General features: G+C 35.9%; 1 protein-coding gene across 4 annotated transcripts in view; it reads left to right on the top strand.

The window, feature by feature from the left end:
- Window positions 1–25,642, top strand: part of gpr107 (G protein-coupled receptor 107) — a 32,946-nt gene extending 7,304 nt beyond the window's left edge. For 2 of the 4 annotated variants that reach the window (XM_009301549.5, NM_001080046.1), the window contains 9 exon segments: window positions 131–206; window positions 385–458; window positions 3,514–3,631; window positions 4,983–5,113; window positions 5,299–5,342; window positions 13,416–13,465; window positions 14,301–14,384; window positions 15,256–15,377; window positions 24,641–25,642. In XM_009301549.5, coding sequence (XP_009299824.1) covers window positions 131–206; window positions 385–458; window positions 3,514–3,631; window positions 4,983–5,113; window positions 5,299–5,342; window positions 13,416–13,465; window positions 14,301–14,384; window positions 15,256–15,377; window positions 24,641–24,731 — 790 coding nt within the window. In that variant the 3' untranslated portion in view covers window positions 24,732–25,642. 4 annotated transcript variants of the gene reach the window in all.
- Window positions 25,643–25,893: the final 251 nt, after the last annotated feature.

Here is a 25,893-nt window from a genome sequence, read left to right as displayed (position 1 = left end):
GTGCGTTATATCTGACTTCACGCACACATGCTATAAATGACCAGTAGAGAGCAGCAAAATCATGTCTTTGACTGTTTATTATAAAATTGGTAATGCAGATTTCTAAATGTGCTTCTATTTTGTGTTCTAGTGCTGATGTTTACAAGATTCACTGGTTGATGGCTGCTCTTCCATTTACAAAGTCGCTTTCCCTTATTTTCCATGCTGTGAGTTTAATCGTGCTTGTTTATTTGTCAGTCTTGAAAGATGGTTTTTTTTATGTGTAACAAAATTCAGCAAATTAGTGGAAATATGATTAATATATAGTTTCATTTTTGTCTTTGAACAACTACGGTTATAGCATTACGTTGTTCTTGTTTTAACAATTCTGTTCCTATATTACAGATTGATTACTACTACATTTCCAATCAGGGATCTCCTATTGAAGCCTGGGCTGTGGTCTATTACATTACTCATTTGTAAGTTCTAATCGGTTCAGCCAGTGTTTCTAACATGTATATAATTGGTTATTGGAATTAGTTCATAATTTCAATTAAAATAATTAATTAACACATATGTACACTTATTTGAACTTATGGCTGGAATACACTACATAACTTTTAATATCTGTACCTACAATAAATCACAAGGCATGGTTAACTTATTTATTAAGCATAAACTCTAAATATATAATATTAAAGATGTCTGATGTCTTCCAACTGGATATTCTGAAGTCTGCATGTCATACACTTTTTTTCTGTGGAAACCCCAAAATATACAAACTAGCAACCAACGTATATAAACGTATACATTTAAAGTCAAAATTATTAGCCCTCTTTTGAATTTTATTTGATATTTTTTAATATAATTCCTAAATGATGTTTAACAGAGCAAGGACATTTTCACAGTATGTCTGATAATATTTTTGTCTTCTGGAGAAAGTCTTATTTGTTTTATTTCAGCTAGAATAAAAGCAGTTTTAAATTTTTTAAACACCATTTTAATGTCAAAATAATTAGCCCTTTCAGCTATTTTCTTTGATAGTCTACAGAACAAACCATCGTTACTCAATAACTTGCCTATTTACCCTAACCTGCCTAGTTAACCTTATTAACCTAGTTAAAGGGGTGGTCCACTACGATATTATATTTTAAACTTCAGTTGATGTGTAATGTAGCTGTGTGAACATAAACAGCATCTCTGAATGTAAAATATTCAAAGTTTAATGCAAAGGGAGACCTTGATTTGTACAGAGTTAGCTTAGCAACGCCTACAATTAACGAATTTTGGGGACTACAAAAAATACTTCCGCCCCCTGTGAGATCACAAAAGTTCGTTATTGCGCATCCCACACTGCGCAGGTAAAGGCCGTGGCCAGAGGCGCTGTAACGTTACTGCAGAGAGAGAAATGCCATCCTGCTGTTTCCACAGAGCTGTTCTGTTTCTGTTGTTGGGCTTCCAAATGACACGACCCAAACACAGAAGTGCTTACAGTTCAATATTAATTATGTTCCAGAGAACTATAAAATACATAGCAAGCATGATTTGACAAAACACAGCTTCCAGAATCTCTCCCAGTTCAGTGCTGGATTCAGTTAAAATCTTCTCAAAGATGGAGCAAGGAGACGCTGTGAACTCTGAGTCATGACCTGTAAGTGTTTTTATTTGTTAAAATTGATCATGACATGTACAGTGTCTAACTTTAACGGTGTGTTGTAGCAAAGATGTAAACAACGGGAAATTATGGTAACCGCTAACGACTTAGCTAACGTTACAAATCCATATTTATCAAACGGCTGTAAACGCACACACACACATACACATACACGCACTCTTGGCCAGCACCTGCGTCTCTCTGTGTGAGACGGCAGAATTTCTCTCTATAGGCAGCTATGCTATGCGTTTTACAACTCGGACAATAAAGTCGCAAAAGATATGTGAACGATTCATGTTACTTACACAGGCATATTCCGCATATGCATGAAAGACGTCCTGTAACGCGTTGATTTAAAAAAAATACAGCAATGATTTCCCAACTGGAGTGTAACATCAAAAACAAATCAATCCAGGCTCACAAAGGTCTCATCTCACATCTTGTGCTTTATTCTGTCACCACAGAAAATAACTTAATCCGAGCATGAGAGAAAAAGAACAATAAAAATCTCTCCCGCGCACATGCGCTTCTCGTGTTACAAATACTTCATCGTATACACGCATAAACACACTAAAAGGCACAGAAACAGTTAAAGGAGCCGCATCCCATTTTCACTCGTTACAGACACGTGTTGACTGACTGACTGACTGTTTACACAAAACGCGCGTGCTTGTCAGGGCGTGACGTGAAGCCGATCGGCGTATCACAGCATATTATGATGATGACCAATCAGAGTCACTTGAGGGTGGGCCTTTTAGAGGAACTAGGAAATATGACAGTCGTTTTCATGTTAGCTGAGTAGCTGTGTATAATCAAAGTGAGATTTATGAAAAAATAACACGATTTCCTTCAAGTTAAACATGAGCACACATTGCTTTGCATCTTATTAACACAACCAAGCCTTAAAAATAACATTCTGGACCACCCCTTTAAGCCTTTTATTGTCACTTTAAGCTGTATAGAAGTGTCTTAAAATGTCCAGTAACATAATATTGTCATCATGGCAAAGATAAAATAAATCAGTTATTAGAAATGAGTTATTAAAACTATTATGTTTAGAAATGTGTTGAAAAAATATTCTCTTCATTAAACAGAAATTAATGGAAAAATTAAACACTGCGGCTAATAATTCAGAGGGGCTAATAATTCTGACTTCAACTGTAATAGTCCATAAGTCATGACAAACAAATACTTATTCAATTCACTTACAATGTAGATTTTGTCAAAGCAGCTTCACATAGAAGATTATAGTAAATTGAAACAGTATCAGTCCAGTTTTCAGAGTTGAAGTTAGGTTTAGTTCAGTTCAGTGTGGTTTAACTTATCACAAACAACTTATCCCACAAGCAGAGAAACTTGCTAATATAAAGAAGGTATTTACACAACCACTCAACATCATCACTGTAGTAATGTCAACAAAAAGCATTAAAAGTGAAGTGGCATGCAGGAAATCTTGAGAAAGTAAATTTATGGTTATTCACAGTATATTAAAGGTGTTAAAGGTGATGTGAAAAAAATCGCTGATCAGATTAGGTGGAAGTGACAAACCACAAGCTTTTAAGTTTATTTTTCTAGATTTTTTTAAACCTGAATTCTATCACTGTTTTAGAGCACACTCGCTAATAGATATCTTTAAAACGAACAGACAGATAATAACAACTTTTTATTATTTTTTTATTTCATGGGACCTTTAAGGAAACTTGCTTTTAATCAGGTTACAGATTTCTGCATTTTTTTAGTGTAACATTTAGAAAGTGTTAGTGAGTGAACTTGTATTTTAGGTGGAAAAACTTTTGTATTGTTCATCTGTAAAAAAAAAAAAAAAAAAAAAAAAAGCATCCAGTGCATGTTTGACTTTTGTAATGTTTTATTTTGTGCAGACTGAAGGGTGCGCTGTTGTTCATCACTATAGCCTTAATAGGAACTGGCTGGGCCTTTGTCAAGCATATTCTTTCAGATAAAGACAAGAAGGTTTTCATGATCGTCATTCCTCTACAGGTGCAGTTTTTTTTTTTTTTTTTTTTTTTTTATGACTTAAAAACTTTTTTTCAGTACCGCATCTGGTTGTGTTTTATCAAAATGCTCTGTGTGAAATATGAATTCAAAATCCCTAGTTGTTGAAACTATATATAGGTCACAAAACACCCTGCAGGTGAATTATGTCATTTTGTAGAATTACAAAATAAAGCATGTTTTAAAACACTGTGCAAATAGCAGAGCTTTCTGTTGAGTATAAAGTTTGCTAGTTTTGGTCTCAATTTGAACAAATTCCTCCATCCTGAAAATTATTACCAGTGTTTATCCTTGGTTTACACATTGACTAGTCTTCAAATTTGGCTTTCACTTTTATAACCAAACCTTAATTTCTTTTGTGACGCAACAAATTTGTCTTATTCCCACATTCACCTGCCTGCCACACTAGCCAATTTTCAAACCTTTGCTATTGATTGATATGTGATTCATAAATTTAATTGAGCTGCTCTTTGCGTAAAATAGACCCATAGTAGTCAATGTGCTGTAAACTAGGAGAATTTTTGAAAAAAATGGTCTATTCTTATGGAGCCAGATCAGTCTCAAAAATAATACATTTACAAAATAGAATTCATACAACCACAACACAATTCACATTTACAAAATCCAATTCATTCAAGTTCAAAACATGTTTCGTTAACTTTACAAAAACAAATCATAAATTTAAAATATGATTAAAAAAAAAACAATTCGCAAATTCAAAAATATACAAGTCTAATTTGCATGTTCAAAACACAATTCAAAATAGACAAATCCAATTTGCAAATTTAAAACACGAATCAAAGTGCACAAATCTATTTCATAAGCTCAAAACACGATTCATAAATACACAAATCTAATTCACAAATAAATGCATGATTCAAAAATGCACAAATCCAATTTGTAACTTCAAAACACGATTTATAAATGCACAAATCTAATTTGTAAGTTCAAAAAACGGTTCATAAATAGACAGATCTAATTTTTTTTTAGCTAAACACAATTCATAAATGCACAAATCCAATTTGTAAGTTCAAAACATGATTCATAAATACACTAATACACCAATACAATTCATCTGGTGAAGATTTTTACTTGTGAATTGTGTGTTGTATTTATGAAAGTGTTTTGGATGTACAAATTAGATTATGTAAATGTGAATTGTGCTGTGCATGTCTAAGTTTATTTTTAAATGTTTATTTTTGAGATCTAACTCCATAATTCTTCACATTCACCACATTTTGCAAGGTATTAGACGATGGCTGCAATTTTTTTTTAAATATATATTTTTCCATTTTAATTTTAACAGTTATAATTTGATTTTGCTTTTTAAATTCAGGTTCTGGCCAATGTGGCATACATTATTATCGAGTCCACAGAGGAGGGCTCCAGTGAGTATGGTTTGTGGATGGAGATCTTGTTTCTGGTGGATCTGCTCTGCTGCGGTGCTATTCTCTTTCCTGTGGTCTGGTAAGTGCTCTCTGTGTTTGTCCTTTTTGATGTGGCCTATATTTAATTTTCTATGCCATAAATGATATCTTGTCTAGACTAATGGACTGAAGTCTGATTTCTGCATTATATAAGTGAATGGTCAGCTTGTTTAGCTTTTTATCTTTAGTAATCGAAGACTAAAAGCAATTGCTTTTGTCTGATAGGTCCATTAGACATTTACAAGAGGCATCAGCGACAGATGGCAAAGGTATGTCAAAGAAACATTATCAAAACTGTTTCTGGTCTACAGCTCAGTCTGAGATAAAACTTTTTCATCATATCTACCATTTTCAGGTTGCTTTTTATGACCAGCTGTAAAAGACCTGATTTATGTGTCAAAGTGTTTAATCCGTTTAAAATGAAATAATGTGGAAAATGTGTATTTTTAATCTTTTAAAATGATTTAAAGGGTTTGCGCTGTCCTCATATCTGTCTGTTCTCCTCGTGCTATTCAAAATCTCTGGTCGTTACAGTATAAAAGTCCTTCCAAAATACATCAGTTTCAAACTCTGATGTTAACCAAATGGTAAAGCCTGAAATGGAAAGTAAACAACCCCCACTTGTATTTGTTCCATTTAAGAAATAACTACTTTTATTCAGAAGGATTGCGTTAAAATGGTCACAAGTTACCTGAAGACATTTAAATATTCAAAAAATAAATAAATAAAGGATCATATTTTCATCAGGCACATTTGATTTTAGCTGTGGAAATGACAAGAAATATTTCTTGGGCTGAAACTGTACCACAAATAATAATATACAGGAAAAGTATCTTGGAATTGCTGTCAGAATTGGTTTTCAGTTGATAAATGGTGTAACACTTCCAGTATTCAAAAACTAAGGGCTTCCACTTTTAAAGTGGTAGACAACATTGTAAACTGTTAACAGTGCTAGGTTCACAGTTATGATTTATTAAAAGTGGTTACAGCTAGATAGAAACAAGAAAAACTGATATAACTTGAATTCTCTCAACTCCTCTCACTTTTGAAAGATCTTATGTACTCCAAGTGTCTATTTGTTCTTTGGTGTCTGCAGAATGCAGCAGTACATCATATACATCCATGTGAATTACTTTTTACAGAGCAACACACAGGCTTAGAACAAACAGTTCACTGGCATGGATGCAAATATAGTAATTATTATACCTATCAATATTGTTTTTTGTGGTGAAAACAGCCCTTATATGATTGTTTACCCAAAAATGAACATTTCCTCACCATTTACTCACACTCAAGTGGCTCTAAGCTTACTCACACTCAAGTGGCTCTAAGCTATTCTGAATTTCTTTATTTTGTTGAACATAAAACAAGATGTTTTGAAGAATGTTGGAAAAAAGCATCCATTGACATCCAAATACTAATGGAAGTCAATGGCTGCCCCCCCATTACTAATCAATGATTTGATTAGTAATGGCTATTTAATAAGTATCTTTAGCTTATACCATCAACTTCAAACATAGTACCTACATGCAGGCCTATATGAAGGTTGTTCGCACGAGCGACCTAATTTTTTAATTGTGCGACTAAAAAAACTCTGAAGTTGCACTAGTGCTATCCCAGGGGAAAAATTAAATTAATTTTTAAAAGTCTCCTAGACTGTAGTTCAACAGTTAAAAATATGAATAAAACTGTTTCTTTGGCTCAGCACTGCAGTGCATAGATGTGTCCAAAAGTCACATAATACTCATATCATGGCTCTAGACTAACTTTAGACTAACTACATTATTGTTTTTATTTATTTATTTTTTTTTTTTTTTGGTGCACTAGCACAAAAGTTAGGTGCACTCAAATTTTTGACTGCATCGCATTGTAAACAAATTTGATATTTATATAAAAAAATATTATATAAATAAAATATATAAAAAGGCTAGAATATGAAAATGAGGTATATTGTTACATAACATCTTGTAGTAGTGCACTTGTTTTTGTGATTGTAACATTCAACATGCAATAAAGTGCCATCAAAAAAAAAAACAAAAAAAAACAAATCACACAAATCACACAATCTTTTGTATTTTCAAGTAAAATAAAATTTTATAATGTAATGATATATTTTTTTTCTGTAAAACATTGTAATGTATATGTAATAACCATTTTCTAAAAGCTAAGGACGCATCAAGTATTCTGTGCCATTCCTAATAACGCCCCTTGGCTGTTTCAAATTGACTGTAAACCACAGCTTCTTAGGTCTTATTGCTTTCTTATACAGCACACGTAGTATTTCTCTATCGTTGCCCGATAGATTGTTGTGAAAAGCAGATTCTGCTAGATTTTCTCTCTTTCTCTCTGACATGTGCTGTGCCACTGTGCTCTATTGCCTGTTGTGACAGCAGATGCCAGGCAGCTTGTAAATGTCATAGCTCAGAGAAACCAGCCTGTGCTATGACTTTATCCTACCCACAAATCCACAGAATGGTTAGAAATATTTGACCCTTCAGTAAGGGATTTCTGCAAATACCCCTATCTGGGAAGAAAATGCAGAAGTTCTCCACTTCATGTCTCATTTTTGTGATGGTTTTGACTTAAATAGTTATGCTGCTTTGGAAGTTGTTTTCAAATACAGTGTCTAAGGATAATAGGATGATTGTTTATTCATTATTCTTTGTCCTCAATCCTGTGTTTCTTTTGTGTTCAAGCACTTCTGTGTTTAGACTGCCATTCAAAACTTTGGAAGTATTAGCATTTCGTCTTTTAGAAAATGGAAGTTGGTCTTAAGTAACATTTTCAGTTGTTGTGATTTGAAAATCAGTGTCATTCCACCCAGTATTGCTTTCTTAACTGCTTTCCACCTATTGATTTCCTAAACATGGCTTTTTAACTAAAAATAAAACACTGGTATTGTGTTTGCTGACAACATTTCCTTTTTTTTGTTATTTTGACCAATTGTCATTTTATGGTCTAAATGACATATTTTTTATTTAAATTTGGTAGAAATGTTATCATTATTTTGCATAATGAAGCAAAAAAAATCATATTTTCAAACAGAGCATCAGAATGGGGGAAAAAGGAGATTTAAGTGACTTTGAAGTGAACGTGGCATAATTGTTGGTGCCAGACGGCCTGGTCTGAGTATTTCAGAAACTGCTGATCTACTAGGATTTTCACACACAACCATTTTCTGGATTTACAGAGAATGGTCCGAAAAAGAGAAAATATCCAGCGAGTTCTGTGGGTGCATATGCCTAGTTCATGCCAGAGGTCAAAGGAGAATGGCCAGACTGGTTCGAGCTGATTGAAAGGCAACAGCAACTTAAATAAGCACAAGTTACAACCTTTTTTAACAGAAAAGCATCTCTGAACGTACAACAAGTCGAACCTTGAGACAGTTGGGCTACAGCAGCAGAAGACCACACCGGGTGCCACTACTGTCAGCTAAGAACAGTAAACTGAGGCTACAATTTGTACAGGCTCACCAAAATGGGACAATAGAAGATTGGAAAAACGTTAACTAGTCTGATGATTCTTCATTTCTGCTGTGACATTGGGATGGTAGGGTCAGAATTTGGCATTAAAAGCATGAAAGCATAGATCTATCCTGCCTTGTCAACAGTTGTTGTTGGTGGTGGCTTATTGGTGTAGAGGATATTTTCTTGGCACACCATTAGTACCAATTAGGCACAGCATACCTGAGTATTGTTGCTTATCATGTCCCTCTCTTTATGACCACAGTGTACTCATCTTCTAATGGCTACTTCCAGCAGGATAAAGCAGCATGTCCTAAAGCATGAATCATCTCTTATTAGTTTTTTGAACATGACAATGAGTTCATTGTACTCAAATGGCCTCCAGTCACCAGAACTCAATCCAATAGAGCACCTTTGGGATTTTGTGGAACGGGAGATATGCATCATGGATGCGCAGCCGACAAATCTGCAGGAACTGTGATGCTATCATGTCAATATGGACCAAAATCAGTGGCGTAGCGGACGGGCCCGCAGGGCACGCACCGCGGGGGGGCCCCGCGTCGTCGCGATTTTCAATAACTGAGAATTCAGGAACCGCAATAATCAAACTCTTGGGAACAACTGTGGTCGGAACCAAAGTTCACAGGTCTGTGTGCTCTGAACACCTCTCAAGCGGTGGACTACTTCATTCTGATTGCTTGCCGCCGAACCGCGTCATAGCCAATGAAGACGCGCTGCTGTTTCTCGCCTCCGGTTCTCGTTAAAAAATGAATGACTTCGCGGCTTTCGGTTTGTGATCGCTCCTTAGTTTGTGAAGAATTCCCCGCGTTGTCGATCCACCCCGCCTATTTTCCCCGCTCCTCAATTTGTGACATAGATATATACACTAGATATCGCATAAGGACCCTGAGCATGCGTCAATAGCGCCGCCACATTGGTACAGTGCTTCCCGGACAAATGTCATTCAACCGCACTAGTCAGGACAGTGTTATTACGTGAAGATGCGGGACTTTAGCGCTGTCTACGAGTGTAGTAACGAGCAAACAAAGAAAACAAAGCACAAAGGCAGAACATTTCATAGGTCAGATTAAGTTTTTATCTGTTTTTGTATGTGTTCTGAACTTTGTGCTAAACAGGTAACGTTATTGATGATAACAGTCACTCACTGCATTCACCATAAGGCAAAGCAGCTCCAACTCGCACTAAATACTCGGCTTATGCTAGTTTTGTTGAATAAAATCAGCAAACAATGCAAAATAAATATGACAACGAGATGCCGCGCTGCCAGAAACTTGTATTAATGTCGGCTAGTGAAAGAGTCGTTCATAACGGAGATTCATTCACAAACTAATCGCTCCCTCCGTCAGTATGAGAAGTGAAAGCAGAAGAGGAGCTGTGTTTCAGGACATGATTAGATCAAATTTAACAGCGAGGGTGAATAGTACATTTCTGTACACGCAAACACAAGCTTTATGTCAGGAATGCCCGTGCGGTCACTGATCCATCAATGTAGAAAAGTGATGTAAAATTATAATTTTCATTAAAAAAAATTGCATACTAACATCCAGGAAAACTCCCGATCATAGATATATGTGTATATCTCTGTATAAGCACCCCCCCCCCCCCCCCACACCTTCGACTGGGGGCCCCGTCGGTGATCCCTGCAGGGGGGCCTCCGCATTTTGCGCTACGCCACTGACCAAAATCTCTGAGGAATGTTTCCAGTATCTCGTTGAATCTGTGCCACGAATGATTAAGATTGTTCTGAAGGCAAAAGTCAGTCCAACTAGTAAGTTCTAGTAAGATGTACCTAATAAAGTGGCCTATGAGTGTAGAAGTTCTAGTAAATTGAAACTGCATCGCTCCAGTTTCAGAGTTTAAGTTCAGTTCAGTCTAGTTTAAATTACACTGCTGAAAGTCCAAACACTGAAGAGCAAATCCAATGATGCACGCCAAACCAAACAAGCCAGTGGCGACCGTGGCAAGGATAAAACTTCACCGATTGATGAAAATATAGGAAATAACACAGTGATTTTTTTTTTTTTTTGGCTATGTATACCTGTTTTCATGTGTGCATCACTACACTAAATGTATTCATTAACTTTTTGAATTTTTGTTTTCATTCAAATTGACTCTTCTTTATTAACATAGCAGAAATAATTAGGTCAGTCCTTTTGAAAAATCTACATTTAAAACCCTTAACCTACTGCTAAGAAAAAGAAAACTCTTAATGGAGAGAGGTGTGCATGTTTTGATGACAACTTCCTGCTGTGCTCTGTGCTTTTGCAGTAGTGATGTTTGCTGAAATGATTTTCAGTTGGTGGTCTGGAATAAATGCATGCTGTCTTTATTTCATATCTTTGATGTGATCCCTAAGGATGTCTATTTCCAACAAGCTAGCATGCTTAACTTCTTCTTACCAGCATTAGAGGCAGTATGAACAAGAGCAGGTGTGTGTGTGAACGAGATCAGCACTCAAAATGAAGCAGGTTATTCCCATAGCTCCACTGTTTGTGTCCCAATTTTTGCCACTGCAGAAAAAGGACTCTCTCTAAGTTAGAATAGTGGTAATATTTAGGCACAATGTGAGGGAACTTATACTACTGGTAAAAGTATGCGATGAGAGATTTTTCGAATGTTTTACAAGAAGCCTACTCTGCTCACCAACACTGCATTTATTTGATTGAAAGCAGTAACAATTTCTTATTAAATGCAGTTTAAAAATGTAATTTATTTTCTGGGTGGTTTGGCAGATGTTCCATCAACATTACCCCATTCTTTACTGTCACATTATCCTTCAAAAGACATTTTAAAGGGCCCCTTTTTACTCCTTTTACAAGATGTAAGATATTACTGTGGAGTCGAAGTGTCTAAAGTTTGAGTGTCTTTTTATATATAGTGTAGAATCTGCCCATTTTGTAGCCTGTGGCTTTAAATCCAAATGAGCTGTTTTTTCCTGCCCATATGCGTGTTTGCTTCTTATGTGTTACGTCAGATAAACAGCAGTCAGTGATTGCGATAGACACGTATGAAGCTGAAATAAGGTAACTAGTCAAAAATACCAAGTAAGTTTATTTGATTTATATGTGGTGCAGTTTATTCAAGCTTTTCTGAAATGATGAGTCACACACAAATGCCATTTGCAGTGCACGCACACAGATATATATGCGCGTTTACTGACACCAAGCAGCCATGGTAATTATAACGGTTAAGAATTACATGCCAATTTTACTTTCTTTACTACAAATATGCTCTTGTTTTATAACTATTTTAAACATATACAATTAATTGAGGTGCAGATGATAACAGAGAGAGTTGTAACATGTTTTAATTCCAGTTTCATTGCAAAAAATGTTCTGTGGACGTGTGTTATTATGGAGACATGGTGCCTGTCAATCAATTCGGTGGGTGGAGAAAAATCGCACTCCTACGACACGTTGCGATGGGTCTCAAAATCACTGGGATTTGGGTTGTATTTTAATATCATTAAATTAAAAAAAGAGGCTTTTTGGGTTTATATCACTCCAATATGAGAATATCAAACTATACCTACACACACTTACACTTCCAAACAGCTTACAAAAGTTGATTTTCATCATAGGTGCCCTTTAATAGGATGAGATGCTGGACTAAAACATTTATTGTAATTGTCAGTGTGGTAAATGCTTCATATTTTTGTGCAACTTTGCTAATGCTATTTGAAAGTATACACTGTAAAAATTGCTGTAAAATGTACAGTATTACTGGCAAGTTTTGGAAGTGCACTGTAAATTAATAATTACTTTTGTACTGTAAAACTACAGCACAGTTGTACTTGTTGATTTACAATGTTGTGAATTTTACAGTATTACTAGCAATTTTACAGTATTACTGGTAAAGTTTACAAGTGCACTGTAAATACATATTTACACGTACAGTTGCAACCAAAATTGCTAGTAATAGTCAATTTTACAGCAATTCTTTTTACAGTGTAGCTTTAATGTGTTTTCTTTTATTAACAAAGGACCGATAAATTGTTAGAGATTAAAAAAAAATTATATTTATTTATATATATATATATATATATATATATATATATATATATATATATATATATATATATATATATATATATAGAGAGAGAGAGAGAGAGAGAGAGAGAGAGAGAGAGATAATGATAATTGTATAATAATGGTTTGTTCTCTATCGAAAAAAATTAGCATAAAGGGGCTAATAATTTTGAACAAAAAAAGGTGTTTAAAATAAAAACTGCTTTTATTCTAGCCGAAATAAAACAAATAAGACTTTCGCCAAAAATATTATCAGACACTGTGAACATTTCAAATTTCACTGCTCTCAAATAAATCAAATAAATTCCTTTTTTTATATAAGTTTCTATTAATCAGTTTCATCAAAATTGAAGTATTTAGTGTATTGTGGATCAAATAATTGCAGCTATGGTGAGCAGAGTAGGTCTCTTCTATAATATTCTAAAATATAAAATAAATATCTCCAAAAAAAAAAATCTTACTGACCCCTAACATTTGACCAGTATATATTGTATACTTTAGCACCATTATATGTTGCGTTGGTGAATAATTATGACTTCATATAATCTTACGTGGGATAGCAAATATTCCCTCCAGACAATCACCATTCTTTTTTCCCTCTCAAATAATCACTGTTTTATTGCTGCCTATCACATTTCATCTTTTCATCTTCTGGCCGTCCCTCGCAGGGTGAGAAGATGTAGACTTTGATTGCTTTCTGATTTTTAACAATTTTCACAGCAGGAGCGAGAAGCACAGTAATTGAAGCATGAAAGGTAAAAGGACAGCTCATCCCCTCTCCCGCTCTGTTTTAATCCTAATGTCTGGCCTTTTTTTTCCTTTTTTTTAGCTGCCATCAATCTGGCTCAACTGAAACTATTTAGGCACTACTATGTGATGGTAAGTATTCACCAGAACACGCCCCTGAATCTCAGATCTAAACAGGCCAGAATACTATGACTTTTTAATTAGGTTTATTAATTCCATGGTTACACTTTCTCTTCAAGTGCATGTAATTATGATGGTCTAGATATTATTATGAATAGTGTTTTTGTTTTTTTACTCTCGATTTAAAAAGAAAAGAAGTACTTACTACATCACAATTGCAGGGAAATATTGAGAATTCTGATAAAAAAAAAGATTATGAAGTATAAACTCAGAATTGAGAGATGAAAAGTTGTAAACTCCGAGTTGGATGAAAAAGCTCAGGTCTTAATTTTTTCTTAATCTCCGTGATTGTTTCACATATTGCTTTTTTGGGTTATTTCACATAACTGATTTGTATATCTTGCAACTCTGATCTTATAAGAGATTTTCTGTGATATGAACTCGAGATAAAAAGTCAAAATTGTTGAGTTAATAAAGTTAATAAAGTGTTTTTACTGCGATGACGTCAGTTCAGTTTTATCATTTGTTTAATTGTTGTAGAAACATTTTAATTCATTGATTTGTACTTGCATGCATATCAGCAGTATTTTTTAATAATGCTTTTATGGAAGCAAGTTCAGAAAATCAATGTCACATTTACATAGAATTATTTAATTAGTGACTTAAATAGTCTTCCTTTTTATATAAAAAAATAATTTTTTATAATAAAGCTTAATTTTTGTTAGTTTTGTCTATTTATTGATTGATTGATTGATTGATTGATTAATGGATTGATTGATTTTATTTATTTGATATGATCAAATTATCTCACTTTTATTTCTTCTTAATATGTTTTTCTGTGTTGCAGATTGTATGCTATATTTATTTCACCCGCATCATTGCCAGTCTCATCAAGGTCATTGTTCCTTTCCAGTGGAAGTGGCTTTACCAGGTGAGTGACATACAGAAAAGACCTGTTTTATAAGCATGAATATACTGTACCTATCAATCTCTTCAGATAGAAATTAATTACGGTCTATTGGTAACGTATAACTGTTTTACAATGAAACCGAGGCTGAAAACGTGACATTTGCTTTTTTCTACCAACTGATGTCCGGTTTAGTTCTCTTTTTACGAGTCCACCTGCATCTGAATTGGCCAGTGTTCTTGTGCCATGAAGGAAAAACTTTTTTAAAATTGTGTATTAGGCCAATTGTGTATTTATTTTTTCTTATTTAGTTTTTTTTTCCAGTAGTTCACTTCATAAATAAAGCCTTGAGCAGACTAGTAACATGCTCTAGTAAGCATGCTTAAATATGCTCTTGTAAGAGTCATAGATTTATTTTGTAGCTAAAATGTAGCAGTCTTCATACTCTGGATAACAAATTACCTTTTCAAGTGTGTACACTTTCGTGTTGTCCCGGGAGAGAACCCTGAGCTCGGAGATAATTGATCCCAGGTCTCCCACCTGGTCAATGAGCATACTGTATATGGGAGTACAGGATTGGCTAGTTTTCGAGAACTCCCCCTGATGAAAAGAGGGAGATGAGGTGGATGGGGGATTGTTCAAAAATGAAAATAAGAGAGTAATGCTAGATGGGCTGTTTATAGTGAGTTTGGAATAATCTTATTGGCTTACTATTGATTGCGCGTAAGAGACTAGCTGCGATCAATCATATCACATGCTCCTCGAAATTAGATTGTGAAACTTTACATGCTAAACAATTATAGACATTTTTTTACATAAAAATAGATTAATTACTCATATACTCGAGGTGCAAACATGCAAGTTGAATTTTTGTGTTTTTATTGTCTGTTGATAGTTGATGAATGAGCTGGCCACTCTGACCTTCTTCTTCTTAACTGGACACAAGTTCCGGCCAGCCTCCTACAACCCTTACCTGCTGTTGTCTGTGGAGGATGAAGACATGGAGATGGACGATGTGTAAGAAATTATTCTCATTTACAAAGCTGCTTGTGTCAAAGCCCATATTCATTTCATGTGGCAAGTGTTCTTATGTTGTTTACTTGTGTATTATTTTAGTATATTATCATAATCAAAAATACAGTAGTTTGTAGTGTAGTTTTAGAGTGTATTGCTCTGTTACTCTTCTAGTTATATACCTATAGGTAATTACGTGATTTTAGGCTTAATTTTCACTTGACAATTTTCTGGAGATTGTCAAGAAAAACTTGCAATATGAGGCAAATCAATATTTTTTCATGCTTGTATTTCATGATTAATTTTAACAAAAGGTCAATTCACACACCTATTTATACTATAAATGTATTATTTTTAAATTATGTTGATGATTTAAATGATTTTTTTTTAAATGAAAGAGCCTTCATTATATTTTCTAATAAAACTTTAACGAATACAATTAAAATGTACAGTTAAAATTTGCATAATTATTAAATGGCTTCACAAACAGACTTTTCAACCAAATAGTGTCTTTATATTTGTTTTACAATAATTTAAACTATAATAACCCCTAGTACATGGACAGAAGTTTAGAGCTCTGATATAAACGCTGATGTCTACAGTGACTTCATCAAAGAAGATTGTACACAATTACGTTGTTTTACAAGTAAGTGGCAACAAGTAACTGCTAAAAAATGTCACTAAGTTATTGATTAAAAACAAAAAACAAAACTTTCATTCAAAAATGCTGCTTTATCCAATTCATAATGTTGCATAATTTAAATCATTAATCAAATAATTTATTGATTCATAATCAATTTTCAGAGGAAGGAGTCATTTAATCAACCACCTTTTCCTCTCATATTCTTGTTTTTTTGTATTAAAGCACTGACTTGCTGTATTATGAGCTATTGCCGACATTTTGGTCAGTATTCATGAATTGAAACTGCCAGGAAATCAGAAAACATTCACAGGAAATCAGTTCCATTGGCGTTGAAACATAAAGTGGCTGTGACAATACATAAGTTTGAATAGAAATGAAAAGAGTTCAGTGTCTGCACCTTGAGATGTTTTCAAAGTACTTCAGTCTTTTATCTCATAAGATCAAGGGCAGTTTGGTTTCTCCTGTTATGACTCACTCACAGCACAGAGAGCTGGTGATGTCAGATGATGACACTCAAGATGAAATAAGACCGTCTCTCACTTTAGAACGATGCTGCTTCCTCTCATTTTCCATCTTTTACAATAATGGAAGCATCTTTTGTGTGTGCATTTGCTCTTCTACACACCGTGACCCTCTTGTGCTTCATTACCAGCTGTGACCTGGTCACACGGACAGGCTTACAATGATCCAGCCACCTGGCATGGCCCTAGAAGAAGCCCAAAGGGGTGCTTTCTGATTGGAAGACCTGGAAACTCTTCCTCATTACATACCCATACCGAGAGCACCTGTCATGCCCTGTTTATTTACACACACAAGCACACACACCAAAATACACTCTCCTTTCCATGCTGCTCAATTTCTGCGGATTTTAAGGCAATTTCTCTCTTTAGATGGCCTCATCAGGTCAAGTGATGTTTTGTGTTTTAATATCTCTCCCTTCATATCTTTTCATCTGCACAGGCTGTCATATTTCTACCATCCTTGCAATTTTTCTCACTAAGATCTCCGTGGATTGCGTTTCTCTCCACTCCCTGATGTCCAAGTCTTGTTCTGTTTCTTGACAACCCCATCCTCCCCTCCTTCCCCCAAGTCCCCATCTCCCATTCACCCCGCATTCAGTGTCCCCTCAGGCAGCATGTGCTCTATACACCCAATCCCCCCCTCCATCCCGGCACTTCCCAAAATAGCCCAGTGACTCCAAATGTCCTTGTTCCTTGCTTGCACTTTCCCCGTTTTCTTCTCCTCCTCCTCCTCCCACATTATCTCTCCTGTTTGCCTTGTGCAGGACACCGTGCTTTACTCGAGCTGAATGGACAGAGTGAATTCTTTTCTTTTTTTTTTTTTGTGGCCTATTTTCCCAAAACTTTTTTGGGGGGTGACTTGGGGCGCGGCCTGATTCAGCTGCCCTCATTGAGTCTCGCAAAGAACACCAAAAAGATGGATGATGGTTACCAAAAAAAAAAATAGAGAACATTATTTGCTTGCTTGAGCATCCGGAGTTTAGGTCCAAGCCTTTATTATTATTATTGTTATTATTATTATTATTATTATTATTATTATTATGTACATCTCTGGTGTGTTTTAATAAGAGAGCAACAGTTGGGTCATATTCATTTAACGAATTATACAGACCTGACCTCAGAGGTTAATATGCAGTCACCAGTTCCTTTATTGGTACAGCTTGCTAGTTCCAGATTGCACTCCCCTTCCCTTAATTCTGTGGCATGTGTTCAACAAAGTGCTGGAGATTTACCTCAGTGTTTTTTTCTTTTTTTTGTCCACACTGGCATGATAGGATCACATGGTTGCTGCGGATTTGTTGGCTTCATTTTTATGATGCAGATCTTGTATTCCAGCACATTCCAATAGTGCTCTATTAGATTGAGGTCTCGTGACTGTAGAGGCCATTTGAGTGTAGTAAGCTGATGGTCATGTCCGAGAAATCATTTAGAAATGATTTGAGCTTTGTGATATGGCACATTATTATGCTAGTTGTAGCCAAAACAAGATGAATACACTGTGTTCATGAAGGGAAAGACATGGTCAAAACTGTACTTTGTACCAACTGAGCATCATTAAGACGCCACAGGATACCTAAGGGGTCTAAAGTGTGCCAAAAAAATCTCTCTCAGACCACTGAACCACCAGCAGCCTAAACTGTTAACACAAGGCAGGATGGATAAATGCCCTTCTTACTGTTTACATCGAAATCTGAGCCTTCCACTTGAATTTTGCAGCTTAATTCTATACCTATCAGAGCAGGTATCTTTTTTCTAATCATCAGTATGTGTGCTCTTCTGCTGCTCCTAGAGCTCATCGGCTCATCGTTTGATGTATTCAGACATCCTCTTCTGCAGTCCTCAGTCATAGCGGGTGGTTCAAATACTGTTGCTTTTTTATCAACTTTCCATGAATTACCTTTTACTGGATTTTATTACTGCAACAACAGCCTTGCCACTTTACAAGTCTTTTAAATTAGTGGGTTTTTAATCCTGATTCTGGTGCCCTACTGATCTGCACTTTTTTTCTAACGGTCCCATATGTTACACACTCATCTGAGTTCAAGGTGCCGTTGCCTAATGAGCTTGTGATGTGAATGTGTATTAAATGTGGGAGACAAAATGTGCAATCTGGTCACCAGGGTTTAAAATAACTGACTAAAATTGTCTATTTTTCATGTTCTGATGTTTCATTTAAACTTTGTTAGATTGTTTTGACTGTCTGTTTGTTTAAATGCATGATATTGCTGCAGATTATTATTATTACATCACATTATTGTGTTTGCCAGAAGCCCAACAGACATTTTCAGTAAAGTGACCACTGAGTCTATACACGCTTAAAAATAAAGATTCTTAAAGCCCCTGCTGTACACATAAAAAAAAAAATCAAACAACACCTAAAATTACATAATTTCAAACTAAATTCAGCCAAATACTTAGTCTGTGATTATTGTTCTGTTCTGGAATTCAACATTTTTGATACACGTGTTATTTCCATAGGATTCAGACAGGGAAACAACATCCAACACCACTAAGTTATTCACATTAATACACTAAAGCAGGGATGTCAAACTCAATTCCTGGTGAGCCGCAGCCCTACACAGTTTAGTTCCAACCCTAATTTAACACACCTGATCAAACTAATCAAGTCCTTCAGGCTTATTTGAAACCTACAGGTAGATGTGTTGGAGCAGGGTTGGAACTAAACTGTGCAGGGCTGCGGCCCTCCAGGAATTGAGTTTGACATCCCTGCACTAGAGGGTTGAGTTATAGAGCTGCTGCAGATATATCCGTACCTGTACGATTACTACAATTAGTCTTGGAGAGGTCACACACTGGACAAGAAGTGTCACAATGTTACACCATGTCTTTTGAGGTTCTAAACACCGTTCCTTTTAGTGTCTGTCAATGTCAAATAGAAAATGTAAATACATGCAGAGGTGCTTCTCAGGCGACAGACTGGAAAATAGCTCTGTTTACCTTATAATCGATGATGTGTTTAGGAGCAGCATGACAGACTGACAAACCCTGTCTACTGCATCATGATACAGATACAATATCAGTATACCTTCACTCAACTTTTTCAAACTTCTTTATGCCCTTAAAGGGTCACGAAACACCAAAACACATTTTTTGAGCTGTTGACAGTCGTATATGTGTCCCACACTGCTAAAAACACCATTAGGACACCTATATTTCACTAAAAAGTGTAAATTGGTTGTTTTTGCGTTATTTCAAGCAAATTCGTACTTCCTGTTTGAAACGAATTTTTGAAGCTGCGTCACGGTCATGACATAATAGCGTTGTATTCCAGCGTGCAGACTGGGCGTCTGTGCCAGAGTGAGTCTTATTACGTCTTACAGTGTGTTGCATTAATGCATGAGTAAGGCTTGGTTCAAACCAATCAGCGCGCTCTATTGTGCAACTTCATTAATATTCATTAGTGTCACCGTGTTTACGCCACAGAGACGCCACGTTGTGTTGGCAAAACAAGCGTGAAGTGTTGCTTTTATAGTTTGCTGCCATTAAGTTTCGTTTTTATTTTCTCTCTGTGAGAGCTCAGCTGGATCACGTGTGGATTAACATTGTAAGCGATGCTCGACAACAATAACTTACGTGTCTAAGGAGGAACATTGTTTACCTGAGAGCTGTTCTCATCTGCAAAAGCTGAAATCCGGATTCGCTTGTAACGTTAGTCTCCTCTTCATAAAGACGCGGCTCTAGTTGCTGGTGATTGTCCTGTCTCTACAGATTTGGTAAGTGAGCGACCAGTGCTCTTTGTTTATTCAGTGTGTTCGTATCGAATTAAGTTAACTATTGCACTGAGTGCAAACATAGCACCGCATTTTGTGACCGGAATAACACACGTGGCTTTCTGACGCTACCTGCCGAGTGCATCTAAGTTTCCGGGAAATGCTGAAGTTTTTTTTCTCTCATTCGCCGTGCGGTATCAAACATTGCATGAAAAATACACGCGTAGAGCAGTTCCTCGAATTAAATATCGCGTTTGTGGCGAGGGGCATGAATGAATTCCCTGAATGAAAGAGCCAAACTGCAGTTAAAGTCCAACATTTAATAATTTGGCAAATATTCGACTACAGATGTCCATGTAGGTTAAACACCATCACTTTCTCCTGTCTGTGTGGGTGTGTATTTTGACTCTGAAACTCGCTCGTGCCCAAATAGACACTCCCACACCATCCCACTTTAGTTCCTCCGACACTCCCCCCTAAACAGAGCTGGACACGCCCACTTTTCTGACTTTTTCCAAAGTAGAGGTGTGAAAACACCCTGCTGAAACGAGGGGGTTTCATGGCCCTTTAAACAAACAAACAAAATAGACTTTTGACTGAAAGGTTCTTTGGGGAATCAAAAAGATCCTTCTACCAAGCCACAATGAAGACACTGAAAACCCTTTTTTGGTTCCTCATTAATATTTACACGTATATTTAAGTGCTTTGTCTTTGTGGTCTGAGGCTCTTGCTGAGAGAAATGCTAGACACTGGTACTGTTGTCTGTGGCCATGTGGTGAAAGTTACCTTGAAGTTGATGCCCGCTAGGTTTCTGTTTTGGAGCAGTACTTATGGATTGCATATAAAAACGCTTTTATCTAAAGTGGATTACATTAAAGGTAGATATTTCTTCAGTCCTTGCTTTCCTTGGAACTCAAACCCACAACCTTGGCATTATTAGTGCCATGCTTTAGCAACTGAGCAGGAAGGAAGATCGTCTTTAATACAATGTACTTTATTATACAATGTACTGTATTATACTGTGTACTTTGTGAACCAAATTAAAGAGCACCTCCAATGAGTAATTGTTTTGTAGATTCAAAAACAGTAGGTTCTCGTACTGTATGAGTGGTGCATCTGAGCCATAAATGCTTTGCTTTTACTAGTGTGGCCATATGCAGCCCAATCTGTGCTCATGTAATTATTAGGAACAGAAGGGCAGAGTATGAAAGCAAGAGCGTGTATGTATATGGATGTATGTGTGTGTGTGTGTGTGTGTGTGTGTGTGTGCGCGTGTGTGTGTGTGTGTGTGTGTGTGTGTGTGTGTGTGTGTGTGTGTGTGTGTGTGTGTGTGTGTGTGTGTGTGTGTGTGTGTGTGTGTGTGTGTGTGTGTTGCTTTCACTTAGTCTCTAAATCAGCTCTGAACATTCTGTCCAGTTTGCCTCTAATGCAGAATGCTTACGCCGTGAACTCATAGTAACATTTTTATGTAAATACTTGTATATAAATAAGGCACTGTTTGTGTAAAATTAGAAAAGAATGAAGGCAAATGTGGTCCTAGTTGAGGTGATTGAAACATTTGCGGCTCGGCAGGAGAAGATTCAGAAAGGAAAAATGCGAATGCTCAATTTAATTACATTTGTTTTGAAACTTTTGTTGCAAAGTTGTTCTCTGAGATTAGGAGAAGGAAAGATTAAGAGAAAGATATTATTGTTTTTGTGTTTAAACAGATTCTCTCTTTTATGAATTAAACATAAGTTTATGCTAGATTGCTGAAGGGCTTTCCTCAGAAAATGGGGACACTCTGAAATTATTTGTGGACCTGGTTTTGGTTAACCACTTGAGAACAGTGGTACAAAACAGGCTTAGATACCTTCATGTCCACACAAGACAAAAGTCAGGGAGTTTTTCTGTTTTTGGTTAAATGAAATGTCATGGATGCTTTTTGTTTGTCATTATAATTCAAATTTATCTATATTATGTTTTTGTGACATTGTTTATGTGTATTCCCCATTTGTCATGGTTAAGCTACATTTTAGGACCATTTTATTCCTTTGTCAACTAACAATCATAATGTAATCACCAGCCTGAAGCTGTTAACTAAGGCGAACATTCCAGGAAAATTTTAATTTTAAGAGCTTTGGCTACAATGTGACCACTTCACAGACTGTGTTAAAAGAAGACAGAAATGCTAAATGTAAAGTTTGTCAAATCTGTTATTGAGTTATCTAATATGGGAGAGAGCACTTTGCTGTGTAGTTTTAGACACCGCAAAGCACGTCTCTGCTCAACGTCAGCAAACACCCTGAAATCTTGAGGTGAGCTTGGATAGATAGTCTCACTGGTCATACAGTCATACCAGTTACATTTAAAAATGTGGAATGTAGCTATAACATTAGCCAGCTAATTATAATTTAAAACATATTTTTAAATTACTGTCTATATTAGTAGCATAAGTGAATGCTGATAGAATTGAATGTGTATCTACAGACAAAGCCCTTTTCTGTTATGAAAGCGTTTACTGTTCAGAATGAGAGACATTTGATTAGCTTTTATTAAAAGTGTCTTGTGCTGTGTTGTTTTAACGAATGCCATCACAGTCTGTGTTTAATCAATTTATTTGTTTGCGCTTTGCATATTTTGAGATTTTTTTTCAGAGTCTAAATAAAGCTAAAGGATTTAGAAACCGAACATTCTTTTTACCTCAACGTAATTAAATAGGGCACTATACAGGCTAAAGAACTTGATTCTTATATTTGCAGTCTAGGGCTATGCTTCTCACCATGTATTGTAGACATCTTTTCTAAAACATACAGTATAGTGTAAAAGCATCTTAACTACTAAGGAAACCAAAACAACCAAAAAAAATTTTTTTAAATTTAACAAATCACATACAGTACCATTGAATAAGGTACACATTCAGTACCGTCCTATCTCGCATTGTAAAAAGGCAAAACTGAAAACTGCGTGTTGAAGTTTTCCGTCGATACAGAACTCAAGCCCTGCCCATTTGTTGCATGTGCCTTAATCATTGTAGTAAGAAAAAGAAAACAAACACTGTAGCAGATCCTAGCTGAATCATATGAGAAGATGTGGTACACTGAAGTGTAAGGGAAAGTTGGTGTTATTTTCTCTGCCCAAAGATGAGGCTGCGAAGAGTCAGAGCTCAAAGGTTATTTTTGCAAAAATACCTCAGCATTATAGCCCAGCCTTGTGTCATCTTGACAAGTGCTTTAGCAATCCACACACTTACAATAGGGGATTTGTTAGCCAAATTGATTGATGTATGGGGCTTTGTCATCGATTGACAAGAAATTTATCAGTACACAGTTCACAAAATAAGTTTTTCCGTCAATTCGACTAATATAAGTAAGTGTGATTAAAATGGTTGCCTCCTTGTTTTCTCTAGCTTGCAAAATGTGTATTTAATTGTGTTTTGTTACTTGTAACTGCTCCACGCAGCTTGTACTGTATCTGGTTAACTCTTTATATTCTCATATTGCTTTCTTTAAGGATTTAAACCTATTCATGAGCTTGCGATTCACTGCCGTTTGTCGTTGCTATGGCCATGGTCAGCTGTTCCTACACACGTGCGGCAGTCAAGTTTCAAAATAGTTCAGCTTTTGCCACTGTGTGGATTAATACTGAAAGTGTGTGTTGTGGTTAAGAATATAGCTATATGTTTGTGTTTAACTCCATTGATTTAATGCACTCCTACATTGGGCTCACATATGAGCTTTCTGACTACTTCAACAATGTTGATAAGCCGTGGTGGGCAATTTCTTGCCTCTGCAAATGTCATGAATTTAAACTATTAGATGCATGTAAATCAATAGTATTTTAATGGTTAACTCGGTGTTAAAGGCTAATTGAATAGATTGATAAGACGATTGAAATTAAATAAGGTATATTAATCAAATTTCCAGTCCAGCAGTGTTTCAGGCTTTACCAATGTGATGTGACAACACATGGTAAAAGATGGGTTTTATGTGTGAATTAATTAATTAATGTGATAGTTTTGTTAGTTGAAATTATTGTTTTGTACTAAACTAAAATGTGGATAAGAAAAAAAGCTTGCAAATGGAGTTTTCTGCTCATTGTATGCTTTGAAATTAAATTTTTAATTAGCTAAAGTCAGGGACTTGTGTGTTTAGCCAGAAGTGGGAGCCCTGTGAAGATTTTATATTTCAGATCTGTAATCGGGTAGTCCTTGTTGTTGAGCTCTGATCTACACAAGCAGTTTGCTAGTAATCTTGCATGTAAACAAGCAAATAAATAAATATTGCCACCATTTTTTTCGAGAATCAGTGCAGTATCGCCAAACATGATATAACACTTGAGCACGTCTGCGATTTCTTGCTTTACTAATGTTGCTCGTCTCTTTGATTTCAGGGCAATGACCTCAACAGCCATAGGAGAGGGTCTTAAGAAAGTGAAGAAAGTGTCGAACGGACCATCAGAAGAGAGGGAGAGCATGGCATGATGGGAGATGAACTTCTCCACTGGTTCTGTGTGCCTCTGGACTTTGTGGCCAGCTACTGACATGTGGGAAATTCTTCAAGAGGAGCTCGACGGCTTTCCCAGAATTTCCAGTGGACCTGCTCTCATGATCACATGTAAACACACCACGTTCCATATCCACATGTATGCGTTTGTCTCTGTAAATGTTGCACAGAAGGTGTGGAGATTTCACCCAACGTCACTCCATGATTCCATTTGCCACTGTAGTTGTAACTGAAATGCTTGTTGCAGTGCTCTTTCATTTTACCTTGGTGTGTGTGAGAGACTGTGTGAGCGTGCGTGCATGTGTGAGTGCTTGTTTTATTTGCATTTTAAAATTTATTTATGATCTTTTTACGCATTGCTTGATTTTAGACACGCTGTGGCACTTTAACAGGTACACACTCCCGTCAAGTGAAAGCCTACGCGAGGTCACTATAGGATGTGTAGAAAACTGCTGTGCCCGTGACGTCTCTCTCAGCTGTTATTTAAATGATGATTTCCTGCTCTGAGTTCTCCGAACAAATCATTTCTGTGTAAATATGCAAGCCCTTAACAACACACATAACCCAGATTAATGTTACAAAGAATAACGTGTACAGTTCTAAAGCTTAGTCGGGATTTGATGACAGCTGCTTTGTATTTTCTCAGTATTTGTGGGTTATTAGTTTGGATGACGATGGACTTTCATAAAATGGATCCAGGGTGTCCAGAATCGTGCGTTTCAATTGTATCAAACATGGATTTCAATGATTTCAGGGATCTTGTTATTTATGATCGTCGCTAATGCAATGGAGGATTTTATTTTGATGTTTAATATTTTGCTTATTTTCGGATATCTTTGAGCAAGCTTTATGAAAATGTGTTTCAGTATTAAATTGTGCAATGGTTTAATTAGTATTTGTCTTTTATCTTTTTAAAAGCATGTACAGTTGAGGACAAAATGATTCGCCCTCCTTTGCAATATTTATTCTTTTTCAAATATTTCTCAAGTGATATTTAACAGAGCAAGACGTTTTTCACAGTATTTCCTATATAATGTTTTTTTCTAGATAAAGTCTTATTTGTTTTATTTAAAAGCAATTTTTAATTAAAAAAAAACATTTACGGTAAATATTATTAATCCTCTTAAGCATTATTTTTTT

This window comes from Danio rerio, chromosome 5, assembly GCF_049306965.1.
Source record: "Danio rerio strain Tuebingen ecotype United States chromosome 5, GRCz12tu, whole genome shotgun sequence".
Classification (NCBI taxonomy): Eukaryota; Metazoa; Chordata; class Actinopteri; order Cypriniformes; family Danionidae; genus Danio; species Danio rerio.
This window is presented reverse-complemented; position numbering and strand designations above follow the sequence as displayed.